This window comes from Oreochromis aureus, linkage group 9 (assembly GCF_013358895.1).
Source record: "Oreochromis aureus strain Israel breed Guangdong linkage group 9, ZZ_aureus, whole genome shotgun sequence".
Taxonomy (NCBI): Eukaryota; Metazoa; Chordata; class Actinopteri; order Cichliformes; family Cichlidae; genus Oreochromis; species Oreochromis aureus.
In genome coordinates, this window is record NC_052950.1 from 37,424,293 (window position 1) to 37,437,608 (window position 13,316).

At 42.5% G+C, this 13,316-nt stretch overlaps 1 protein-coding gene across 12 annotated transcripts in view; it reads right to left on the reverse strand.

The window, feature by feature from the left end:
• Window positions 1-13,316, reverse strand: part of LOC120441802 (zinc finger protein 729-like) — a 69,852-nt gene that overhangs the window by 44,808 nt on the left and 11,728 nt on the right. For 10 of the 12 annotated variants that reach the window (XR_005614298.1, XM_039617217.1, XM_039617218.1 and 7 more), the window contains 3 exons: window positions 8,380-8,485; window positions 5,209-5,791; window positions 3,956-4,047 (listed from right to left, as the gene is read on the reverse strand). Coding sequence is in view for 11 of the 12 variants with exons in the window: in XM_039617217.1 (XP_039473151.1) it covers window positions 3,956-4,047; window positions 5,209-5,791; window positions 8,380-8,397 (693 nt within the window). In the remaining variant the exon portion in view is untranslated. The other 2 variants (XM_039617221.1, XM_039617220.1) reach the window with 2 other exon arrangements.

The window sequence follows — 13,316 nt, forward strand, 5'->3', positions numbered from 1 at the left end:
TAAACCTGACGCTCTGGCAGCCTCTATCGCGTTCGGTGTGTACACACCGTTAGGAGTGGAGAAAACCACTCGACAGTGCATCTGCTGTCACATTCTCGGTTCCTTTTTTGTGATGGATCTCCAAATTAAAATCCTGTACTAGGAGTTACCATCTCATGAGCCTCTAGTTGGAATTCTGTATTCTAGTCAAAAACACAAAGGGCTTGTGATCGGTGTAGACAATGACAGGCGATGAACTACAACCCATATATGTTGTAGCACCAAAATGAACCAAAATGTGCCAGTGCAAGCAACAGGGAAAGAGCATCTTTATCTATGGTACTGTAATTTTGCTGGTGAAACTTTTTAATGTGTCCCTGATTTATTTAAATCAGGGGTCTCCAACTCCAGGCCTCGAGGGCCGGTGTCCTGCAGGGTTCTATCTATCCAGAAGCCTCGCAGTTTTGAACAAAGTGAAACCATACCTTGATAAAGATGCACTTCGTACTCTGTACTGTACCCTGGTTCTTCCATATTTTCCATATTGTGTGGAAGTGTGGGGAAACACATATAAAAATACAACCAATCCATTAGTTACAGTACAGAAACGAGCACTGCGTATTATTCACAAGGCTGGTTATCTAGATCATACTCACAAACTCTTTCTTCAGGCAAAGTTACTTAAATTCCAGGATCTGGTTAATTACAATACATCCATAATCTTATACAAAGCCTTTAATAAACTTCTACCTGCAAATTTACAAACTATATTTGAAATTCGAGAAAGAGGTTATAATGTGAGAGGCTTCGGAGAATTCAAATTACCCAGAACTCGAACAACCCGTAAAGGTTTTTGTGTGTCTGTATGTGGAGTGAAAATCTGGAACAGTCTGAGTTTACAACTGAAACAATGCAAAAATATTCATAGATTTAAATTCCTCTACAAACAGTTGGTCTGGTCACAGTATAATCAATGATGGTTTTGGTGTGCTCTGTAATGTCTGTTCTCTTACCATTGCTGGTATGGATTCAAAAAAAAAAAAAAGAAAAAAAAAAAGAAAAGAAGTGTGTGCGTATGTATGTACGTGTGTGTAGATATATATGCATGTATGTATATGTATGTGTGTTTGTTACTATGTAATTATTATTGCCTGTTACCTGTGGTAACGCAATTTGTAATTAATATATTCTGTATTCTGTTATGAAGGTTCTATTTGTTGTTTGCGAGCTGCGGTTAACATGCTTGCATGTGCCCAGGGCTGTTGATGGGTTTGTTTGGTTGCAACGATGGGCGTAGCTGCGGGAAGCGTATTGTTTTTTTGTTGATGAGTGAGTATAGGGGTGGGATTTAATAAGTTTTCTTCGTCCCACTCCTTTTCAGGTAATTTTTGTTTTTTGTTTTGTGCACTTTATGTTCAATATATGTATTTGTTGTGCCTGAAATGAACAAACAAAAAAAAAATAAAAATAAAATTAAAAAAATGTTGAATTTCCTTAAAAAGTAACCGATTGGATGATCAACACCCTGCTCATCCTTCTGCAACAGCACCTCACCTGCACAGCTGGCGCTGGCATCCACCTCTAGTTTGAAAGGACGCATAAAATCAAGAGTGGCAAAGACTGGTGTTCTGAACTTTGGCAGACTGAAATGCATTCTGGCAAGTGGATGACCACACTAATGGTTTTGACACACTAGTGAGACTGGTGAGAGGTGCAACTACATCAGCAAAATTTTTGCAGAAACCATGATAGTAGCCGGCCATTCCGAGAACACGGCGAATCTCACATCTAGTGCGAGGCAGAGGAAATGTAGGACAGCCTGAATTTTGGCCAGGAGGGGCGCACCTGACCCTGACCCACCTGCTTCACTAGATAAGCCACAGTGGCTTATCTAGTGAGGGTGTTGGAATGTGGCAGGGCATTTCGAATGGCAAAAGGCATGACGATATATATTGGAGAAAGTGATTGGGAGTGACGAAGGCGGAACTGATGCATGTGGAGTGAGGGGAACTTGCCAATAACCCTTTAATAAATCAAGTGACAAACTTTGCAGAGCAAACCCTATCAACACAATCTTCCATTCGGGGGAGAGGATAGGAGTCTGGTTTGGTCACACTGTTTACTTTTTGAAAATCTGTACAAAAACATGGGGTTTTGTCTTTCCTTCGCATGAGAAGGCACTCCATGTACTAGAACTCGGGACAGCTAGACCATTTTTTAGCAAGTAGGAAACTTCTTGCTGAAAAAGTGCGCATTTGGTAGGTGTTGAGGAACATATATGTTTTCCTAGTGCTTATTTGATTATTTTGTTTATGTATTTTAATAACAGGCCAGCTTTGACTCACAAACCAATTGCTTAGCCAGACTGAAATACTGTGCAAAAACAGGAAACTGTGAAGAACAGGAAGTACAGAAAAGCGGAACTAAGCAATGCACACACACAGATCAAGTAGGGTTACTAAAATAACACGAGGAGCGAGGATGCAGACAGTTTTGCAGCTATAGGGTAGACATGTAGTATTGAAATAGATCAAGGGACGGTTTAGTAGGGGAGGAGCAAGCGGATTATAACATAGGTGATATTCTTGTAATGTTTTAGATCTGCAGAGGGTTTGGCCTGGTGCACATCCCTTTCCGGAAAGTAATGATTGAATAAAATAATTATAAATACTTTGACAACTGAGTCGTGTTCTCTCTGTCCAGTAAAAGAATAAAAAGAACAAGATTTAATAGTAGGGTTCACACGACAAGCGTGTTGTTTGATCTGAGGATGGTCACCTACATCTACGTCATGTTCATGACAGTGGTGCGAGGTGGAGTGTCAGCAATCAGGGATGGGTGATTTTTGATCAGAGAGCACAAATCATTCTGGGCAGCATCATCCAAATGCTTTAGGTGGTATTTTAAATTCACTAATATTTCAGAGTTTCTGAGTCAGGAGCAACCCTCAGCACAAACGAAAACTAAGCCATCACTTTCTGGATTATACTGAGATGGGGCCGCTGACACAACTACAGGCAAGGCTGACGGTGCAGCAGGGGACGAAGAGGGGTTTACACCTGCCTCGCGAAAAAAATAAGGCTTCATCAGGTTGACGAGATGAAGCCACATGACGCTTTCTTCTACAGTCTGGGGTGCCTATAACAGAATCTGTGTCACTCAGTTTCTCTTGGACAGTGTAGGACCCACAGAACTTTGTCTGGAGAGAAGATCTCTTTGAGCAGTCGCGGGGACACGCACTGTGTGTTCAAACACCAGATCTGCGGGACTGAAACCCGTGGACTCCTGCACACGCTCTCTCACCAATAGAAGGAGAAGAGGCAGACCCTCATCCCACTCTCTTCCTGACTCGACGCAGAACTTTCTCATCATAGCTTTTAATGTTTGATGGAAACCCTTGAGCACGCCCTGTGATTCGGGATGATACACACTGGATTTTTAATGCTTTATGCCAAGCGATTTCAAGAGCTGAGTGAAAATTTTGGATATGAAGTTTGACCCTCGGTCCGTTTGAACAGATTTTGGCAAACCGAAAGCGGAGAAAAAGTTCACTTGCACTCTGACAACAGCTTTGACTTTAACAGTGTGAAACGGAATAGCCTCGGGGAAGCGTGTGGCGGCGCACATCAAAGTTAAAATATACTGACGTCCTGACTTTGTTTTTGGGAAGCGGTCCTACACAATCAATGAGTATGTGCTCAAATGGTTCCCTTAAAGCCCGGATCAGATGCAATGGAGCGGGAGGAATAACTTGGTTGGTTTTACACTGACCTGATAAAGGTGACAGGAGCGGCAGTACCTAGTTACCTACATTCCACCCAAGATCACTCGATGAGGGAGGGTGCCATTTACGCATTAACACGTTGTTGTCAATGCTGTAAACATGGGGGGTTTACTCGTTGGAATTTACAGCAAGTAAACATTTGGCCAGAGTTGGATCATTCTGTTGCACATGGACAAAATCTGCTTTGCTTACCTCAAAAGACAGGTCCGGTGTAGCAGGTAGCAGGCTATCAGACACACATTTTTCTGCTTTTTCCACAGGTGGCTCAGCTTTCTCAGGATCACCTTCAGAACACAGGAAAGAGTCAGACAAATCAACATCACTGTATCTGCGCTTATGCACACATGTGACGACACAGGCAGGGAAAACAGAGTGCAGACTGTCAGCAGCAGATTCAGAAACAAAAACCAAATCATCGATGGGGTTTTCAATTACCTCGGAGATTGGGAAAATCTTTCCATTTGCTAGATCATTCCCCAGAATAATAGTAACCGCCTGTACGTGCAAGCGAGGGCGCACCCCAATTGCTACCGGGCCCGAAACGAGAGGTGACTGTAGGAAAACTCTGTGTAGCGGAGCCCGTGACACACACATACATCTCCACTCCCCGCACGAGAGCATCAGCACCACAAAACGAGTTACTAGAAAAAGGCAACGCGCTATCCAAAATGAGAGACTTGGTAGCGCCAGTGTCATGCAAAATCACAATCAGCACACGATCCTCCTCTATTCCAGTAGGTGAGGCGAACGCTTTTGAAATGAAAGGTCAGGAGGATCTGATGGGATTAGGCATAGAGACCAACCGACTCAAACCTGGAGAAAACCAACACTTTTTGGTTTTCTCCAGGTTTGAGTTTGCTCTTAGGGACGAAGTGATGGACAATTAGTAATGACATGGCTGGTGTCATGGCAATAAAAGCATTCACAAACGTTCATGGGAACTGGATCAGGGTGCGTTTGATGTGCTTGTGGGATGGTGGCAGCAGCTTCTGATTCCACATCCACCATCAAACCTCCAGACGCATCAACCGGTCGAAGTTTCACCTTCGCAATTACCCCTTTTTCCACCATCTGCTCTGCCAGACACTGCTTAATTTCTGCCTTTTTTGGATTCAAGAGGACACTAACATTAAACAAATTTGCCACCAACAACAAATCTGCCTTGGTGCATCGATCCAACTTGTCCATGGTGGGTTGTTGTGCAAAATAATCCACATCAAAGTAATTACGGCTAGTTTACCACCTACACCACAAGAAAGCTGCCAACCAAAAGCTGAAGGAAACCTACAAAACACAATGAGCAAAAAAATGGGCAAATGAAAAGAGCGTACAAGCCCCCACTTTATTTTCTGCCACAGTCTAAGGATACGCTTGAAGTCCACTGTGGATGAACTGATGTCTTTTTAAGCCTCCAGCCTGGGTAAAAGACTTTGCAAACAACTTACATATGTATGATTTAACTCCACTGTGGATGAGTTGGTGTTTTTTCAAGTTTGCAGGATCGTTAAAAGACTTTCCACACAAGTCGCAGCTGTACGGTTTAAATCCAGAGTGAGTAACTTGGTGACGTCGTAAGGTGCTACTCTGAGCAAAAGCTTTACCACATTGACCACAGCTGTGTGTCTTGATTCCAGAGTGGATGAGTTGATGACGCTGTAAGTTACCACTGCAAGTAAAAGCTTTACCACACAACTCACAGCTGTATGGTTTAACTCCACTGTGGATGACTTGGTGTGTTTTTAAGCTTGAAGGGTGGGTAAAAGACTTTCCACACAACTCACAGCTGTATGGTTTAACTCCACTGTGGATGAGCTGGTGTGATTTTAGGTGTCCTTTCTGGGTAAAAAGTTTTCCACACAAGCCACATCTGTACGGTTTATCTCCACTGTGGACGAGTTGGTGTGTTTTAAAGTTTCCAAGATGAGTAAAATCCTTTCCACACTCATCACAGCTGTAGCTTTTCTCTCCCTTTTTTCTGTGAGGTTTGTCGGCCTCCTGAGAGCGCTGACTTCTCGCTCCATGTTGGTCCTGCAGTGACAGAGATACAAATAGAGGCAGTGAGTGAAATGCAGTCGTGGACTAAACTGAAACTGCCTCCGTTAGTGGGATCCTAGATGTCAACAAACACACTGTAGGTGGATGACTGTCCTCTCTGGACAGAATCAACTTTTTTGGAGACATTGTAGGGGTGTTGCACCCCAGTCTAGGGGTACAGGACCATAACATAAGGTTAAGAAAGACATTGTTATTGTTAAATAAATATCATGAAATAATCGAGATCTCAATTTCAGTGAAAATAATCGTGATTATCATTTTTGCCATAATCGAGCAGCCCTACTCAGGGCCTTCAAGTTACACACTATGAAAGGCAGCAAAAGTGTGATGTTCAGAAACCTGAAGTATGTATCAGCAGGAATATTTAATATACCAGTCTACTCTTTATTTTATCAAAAACATTTATCACAGCCTGTAAGAAATTTGTACCCATATTTGTAAGCATTCAGGCAGATTTAGTAATGCCAACATATTAAAAGAACAATATTTGTCTCTTAGGTATAAAACATCTAACACATTGCTGCGTACAATCTTGTCTTTATGTGAAGCTATAAAGTGATAGGAAATATTTGAAATTTATATTTGAAACTTAATTCAAGCTCACTGCTTTAACAAAACATAATTAATATAATATTAGCCATATTATGTTTACATTACCAAAGTCAGGAATGAAAATCACATTACTGAAGAGATCTTGATCACTGCAGAAAAAATGTTTATTGTACGATCAATTCTGAGTTCAGCTGATGATAATGTTGTTTCAGTGTGTGCTGATAAAATATGATCTTTACTGTTTGTTCCTCTGGACCCTCTCTGTCTTATACTGGGAGTAATGGAAAATTCGGTTATCAAAGGCAAGCACAAGAGACTGTTCCAGCTGTTATCATTTGCGGCCAGGAAGAATATCCTGCTCCTCTGGTGCGGGCCAACAATCCCAACTAAGAAATTCTGGCATAACACTGTTATGGACTTCTTGATGCATTCTCAATCATCCAGGTAAGTAAATCTCCAAAAGTTGAATCTGTTCATCTGGACGTAGCGTTTTGTGGGAGAAACGTTTCGTCACTCATCCAAGTGACTTCTTCAGTCTCAGCTGACTGCAGGTTTCCCCAAACCTTATAAACAGTACATTTGCATAATGACTGAAACCAGCCCACTGAAGGAACAATGGGCTGTGAGGTCAGTTCCTTCATCTTAATTATGCAAATTCTCATGACCATTGATCAACAATCACTGACCAAAACCCACTGATCAAAGAACACTGATCAATGGCCATGAGTCCCATTGTTGGGGAATGGCTGCAATCACAGCGTTGTAAGATGGCGAAAGATGTACCCTTAGGTCCCCTCCTCGATTCAGAGATGGTCTTTCCCTTTTCACGTAAATGGCCTCCTTGACTCCGCGCTCAAACCAGCGTTCCTCCCTGTCCAGGATGTGTACATCCTCATCATTGAAGGAGTGTCCACTGGCCTGTAGGTGTAAATAGACTGCAGAGTCCTGGCCTGATGAGGTAGCTCTCCTGTGTTGTGCCATCCTTTTCACCACAGGTTGTTTGGTTTCCCCGATGTTTAAATCCTGGCAATCCTCCTGGCACTTAACAGCGTACACTATGTTACTCTGTTTGTGTCGGGGGACCCGATCCTTGGGGTGGACCAATTTTTGGCGCAGCGTGTTTTGGGGTTTAAAAGCCACAGAGACCCGGTGTTTAGAAAAAATGCGTCTCAACTGTTCCAATACTCCTGACACATATGGGATCACTACAGGTTTTCGCCTGGGCAGCGGTTGTCCTTCTCTCCTGGATCGGCTGGAGCTTACCCACATAAGTGGGTTCCATTGTTCCTTCATCCCACTGAAGGAACAATGGGCTGGCTTCAATCCTTAACCCGATCGAAGCCAGCCCATTGTTCCTTCAGTGGGCTGGTTTCAGTCATTATGCAAATGTACTGTTTATAAGGTTTGGGGAAACCTGCAGTCAGCTGAGACTGAAGAAGTCACTTGGATGAGTGACGAAACATTTCTCCCACAAAACGCTACGTCCAGGTGAACAGAATCAACTTTTGGAGACTGTTATGGACTGTATTCCCAATGAATATATAACTTGTATGCTCAACTTCACCTTGGACTCTTTCCACAGAACCTGGGACCCATATCTGAAATACGTTGGACCTGTACGGTCATCCTCCTTGTTATGGGGCTTTCCCAAACTGAATTAATTTGCCTGAATATTGGTCTTATTGGTTTGTTTTGATTCCTAGTGGGGTTGTGGTTTACCTCAACTGCCTTGTATGTGCCTCAGAACTTTGTATTGCCTGAGCTCTGTTTTGTTCTGTTCTGGTTCTTGTGTACTTTTTCTTTTGTCATTGTCTGCTACTATGGAGAAAATCCCCCCCAAAATGTTTTTTAAAAATGATCTTTGTATTTTCTTGTAACTTCTGTGGTTTTTGTTTGTGAAGTACATTCTGTATGTATGGAGGAGCCCAGGATGGAAAAGATAAAGCTGCTGTTAACAACCAGCTGTGCACACAGGTTCAATAACAGTGTAACTGTGATATTTTTCTCACCTTTTGTGTTGAAGTCATTGTTTCCTCTGTAGTGGCTGAGCTGAGTCCAAATGGCCGAAATTGTTCCTCTGCTGCTCCACCAGACTCTTCTCGTCCTGTTACTCAGCTGGGACACAAAAATATAGATATGTATTTTATCCCTGACAAGAAGAAGCAGAGCACATAAACATTGCTACACTCCTCAGTGACAACAATACCTATGAAGCTTCAAGGTGAAACCCCAGGAGCAACTACAGAAAGAAAGTCATCAGCTGCCTAGAAGAACTTGAAAGGGAAAAAGCCACTGAGCGCCCTGCATACCACCACCTTTACCCAGGGGATGCTACACCCTGTATATATGGACTTCCATAGATCCACAATATACATTTGAAAATTTGCGATAACGATATAACTGACGATATAATTGACAAATTGCAAAGTAAGTCAAAACAGGTCGATCCTAGATAATCGATTGCTTCTGTAGACTTGAGGCAGCCAGGTATCCCAGAATGCATTTCAAATCACAGGCAGCAATGGTGGTGGTGTAGTTTTAAAATACCCCGTTTTTCTGTCACCAACTACACTTTTAACAGTGTTTTAGCCGCGAATGTCGCGCCGTAATCTTCACATGTCTGGTCAGGTTGTCAGCATAGAACATGTTTGCAAAAGTGCTCAGATGTTTTCAGAGATTTCACTGCTCTGCTAACAGTCAGCATGCAGAGTGCACCGAGGGGGTTACGTTAACCGGTTTGTTTACATATTCCACTCTCCGTGTTCCACATGTTGCATTCGCAGATTCTCATTTTCACCGAACGATCGTCTCTTTCCACCTGGTCTTGTGTCTCTGTGCTTCTGTAACTTAAAGAACGAGCTGACATTTTTCTCACCACACCAACGATCAGCTCAACAGACCCTCAGTTTAAACAGCTGACAGGTGAGGAGGAGGATGCATGCAGGTAACACCTGCTGCTAATTCAAGAAACACGCCCACGTTACCTGGTGATAGTCACAGTTTAACTGGGCAGCCGGTGCTCGATATAACGCAATGTCAGCGCATTTTTCTGCACAAGATAAGTAAATATAGTATTTTTCCCGAGCGCAGAGCTGCTGGAGCTTGTTTCCTTACAGAGCGCTTTATAGGTGAACCAGCTTTATCAGCGGCTGATGTCCAATCACCGCACACAGCTTTGAAACCTCACCTGAGTTTTAGCTCTCAGTGGTTAAACGCTGGACTTAATTCACTCAGGTTCTGTCTGTCGGGTCACGTTTACTTCACTGTTTTATTTACAACTGAGCAAATCGGTTTGGCAGAGGTTAAAGTTACGTTTCATAACTGCATAGTTTTACAGACGTTCACTGGCACATGTGTTAGACTGAACTATTCGCTTTTCTTTATCTGGTGTGTTTTGGATTTAACAGTGAATTTTGAGATTAAACTGACTTTTAAAATGTTTTATACAAAGAGGAAAGAGAAGGCACATTTCCACCGAGAGGAGCAGAGTTTGCAACAGCATGTTCATCATGCAGACTGCAACCTGGACAGAAATATTATATCATCTGTTTTTTAATAGTTATTCAACTGTATTCTAAGCACCAGCTGTCTGTTAGAATTTTTAGAGTTTACTTAACTAAAAATAAATGAGGTTGACATATAATTTGTGTGATTTCTCTCTCTCTCTTTTTTTTTTCTTTTTCGGTCATGTTGTGTTTAACTGTCAAAGGCTTGTTACAAACTATGAAACACATCATGCAGACTTCTGGATGTTAGAAGAAAACTAATACTGCTCATGAATGAGACTAAAGGCAGGAAGGTGTCCTTTAAAACTAAACATGTTAATAGGACCTACCTATTTATATCATAGTTTATGATATAGCACGTGTATTTCAGTAATAGCCTACTGATTTCAGTGTAGTGGTGAACAGTCACAAAGCTCACATGGGCGTTATCTGTGATACTCCTTAACTATAATTTATCCAAGTTAACCATTCAGACAGTTCTTTTGCAATGACAAACATAAACACATGCTGCCGGTAGGTTGCCTCAGTGCCAGCTGTTTACATTACAGCTGCTTATGCAGTAACCATGGTAACCACGGACTGAGCGGCTGGATCGACGGAGGTCAGACAACAATTTTACATGTATGATCTTAAAACAGGACACAGCCACTATACGTGCTGACCTCATATCAAATGTGAACGCAGACTGAGTCTATGTTTGACGTTTGCTTTATATAATCTTCCTCTCAAACATTTAAACAGCAGCGAGTCTGCAGCTGAGGGAATACAAACTCAAACTGTCGGAACAGGTTTGATCATGGATTCATTTGGTGATTTATTAAATGTATAACTGTTATTCTAATCTGCTGCTGAGTCTCTTACACTGATGAAAATGCAGATAACACAGATCACGAACACCTGTTCAACCAATCACTTTCATTCCATTTTGATCTGCGACAAACTGACGGTTCATCTCTGTTACAGTGTTTCGTTAGACTGCTATATTTTTGTGTTCTTTATGCTGTAGATTTTCAAGTCTCTGGAATAGTTGGCAGTATTAAGGATGCTTTTCTGTAAAATCATATTGATATGACCCGTGACATATTCGTAGATGACAGTTAGATAGTAGTGGTGTGCCATACTGCATATTTTGGTATCGATCCAATACCAAGTAAATTTGGGCCAGTATCGCCGATACCAATACCGATACGATACTTTTCAATAAATAAGGTGGATGCCTCATTGAATTGCTAAATCGCAATCAATTTTCATGACCTTAAGTGTTTTTTTGTGATGTTTCCTTTGGTATTATTAATGAGTTAAAACCCAGGACATAATTAGGAGAAATGATTTATTTATAATTAAATAAAAAATGTTTTATTATTGTGGCGGGTCGTGGTCTGCGATGCTGCTGCAGGTGAGATGGACTCACCTTCACTGGTGGCTTAAAACCTGTGCGCTGCTTGTGCTGTTGTTGTTTTTGGTGTTGATGTGTACAGTCGGCAGCAGGAGGGCTGCAGCCGTTACTGTTACAGCAACCATGTGATCACCTTAAGGGTGGACAGCGCGAGGTTTGGGGTGAGCCACGGAGGTCGAGGTGCGCGGGGGTCCTGCCACGCCTGAAGGCGGCATGCTGTCCGCTTCGGCACGCATGCTGCATGGTCCTGCGTGCTGGCCGTCTGCCCAGCTGTCTGTGAGCCCCAGCTCACTTCCATGCCTGCTGCGCCACTAGGGCTGTGCGATATGACCAAAATCTCATATCCCGATATTAAGACATCTATCGTCCGATAACGATATAAATCACAAAAATGTAACATTTTCTGTAAATTCTGTGAATGTCGGGCAGCTCGACTTGCGTGAAGTGTTTCCAGCTGGGCGTCGCGTACCTGGAGTCGAGTGTTTTAACTGATGCATGAAATGATACATTTTTAGACAGAAGTTGTAACGGCCGCTGTTTTCTTTGTGAGTATTTATTACACAGCGTGCTGCGGGGAAAAGCCTGTTCTAACGTTTGAGTCTAAGGTTTATTTTTTAGCACCTGACGGCTCTTTTTTGCTTCTCATCCATAAATACTCTGCATCTTTCACGTGATTCAGTTTATTTTGAAAAGTCTCAACAGGATCTTGAGCTTTATTGTGAAAGGTTTATGTGGAAAATAAACAAGCGGACACGAGGTGGTTTTACCGTCGTTGTTGCTAACGACAACGCATAAAAACAAGCGCGTGTCCGTCCGTAGTGTGGTTATATTAAATATAAGAGAAAGAGAGAACTTTAGGAAATTAATATAGCCACTAAAGTGACCATCAAAACGATGAAAAAATATTGCCGTAAACAGTTTATTTTGTGACACCACGAAACAAACAATAGCGTAAAATGATACGATAGACATTTTTCTATCGTCATCCGATATATATCGTTATATCGAACAGCCCTATGCGCCACCACTCCTTGCCATATGGGTGGCCATCAGGCCAGCTCCGGGGCTTCCGCTGGAGGCGCGGCCAACCGCGAGAGTGGACACTTCCCCGTCGCTGGGCTGGTGCATGGGGCGCCGATGGTCCGGGCCGATTCCCTCGCCTGCTCGCGGGGTGAGGTGAAGCGGGCGAGGGGGGTATGTGGCAGGGCGGGAGAGCTGCAGCCGTTGAATGTACTGTTACAGCAACCATGTGATTATTGTAAGAATAAATGATGCTGCGAAGCATGAAAATGCTATCGGGTCTGCCGTGGTGGCGATCTTTGTTTTAATCTTAAGTGTACGCAAACCAGTAAACAAATTAAAACAAATACTGTTGATAAACTATAATACAAAAATTACAATTAAAATTCTCAACAACAAAAACAAACAAACAAAAAAATTAATATGTAAACAACTTAACAACCCCCAAAGTGTCTAAGTCACGTGAGGTGTCAGCGCAACACCGAAACATAAAAGTGGGGGAGAGGGAGCAAAGTGCTCTCCGCTGACACAGGAGCGGTGAGTCCAGCGACCTGGTTGTTTCGTTTTTGCCGAAAGCACAGCATAGCAAACAAGCAGAACTCAAAGTAAAGAATCGATCTCACCAGGCTAGTATCGATCTGATACCGATGCCAACTTGGGATCGATACTATCGATATTTGGATCGATCCGCCCACCACTATTAGATAGTCAGCTGGGAAACTCTGTGTTAACTCAGAGAGCTGAAGATATCGTGGATATGCTGACCTCGCTCTGTGGTGTACAGGGCCGTTTACCCTCATGATTAATATTCACAATAAAAATATTAGCCGAACATCATGAAGTCTTTATGTGTTTCATAGTGTCGAACAACCTTTGTACAATTAAAGCCAGCAGCTACTACATGACGGAAACACCAACGTTTTCTCTTTTATGCGTTTATACGCAGGTCACGCTGATTACTGAACAAAAACCCCAAAAATCAGCTGTTAATCAAATTTATTTGCTCTCTCTCCTCTTTAAACAT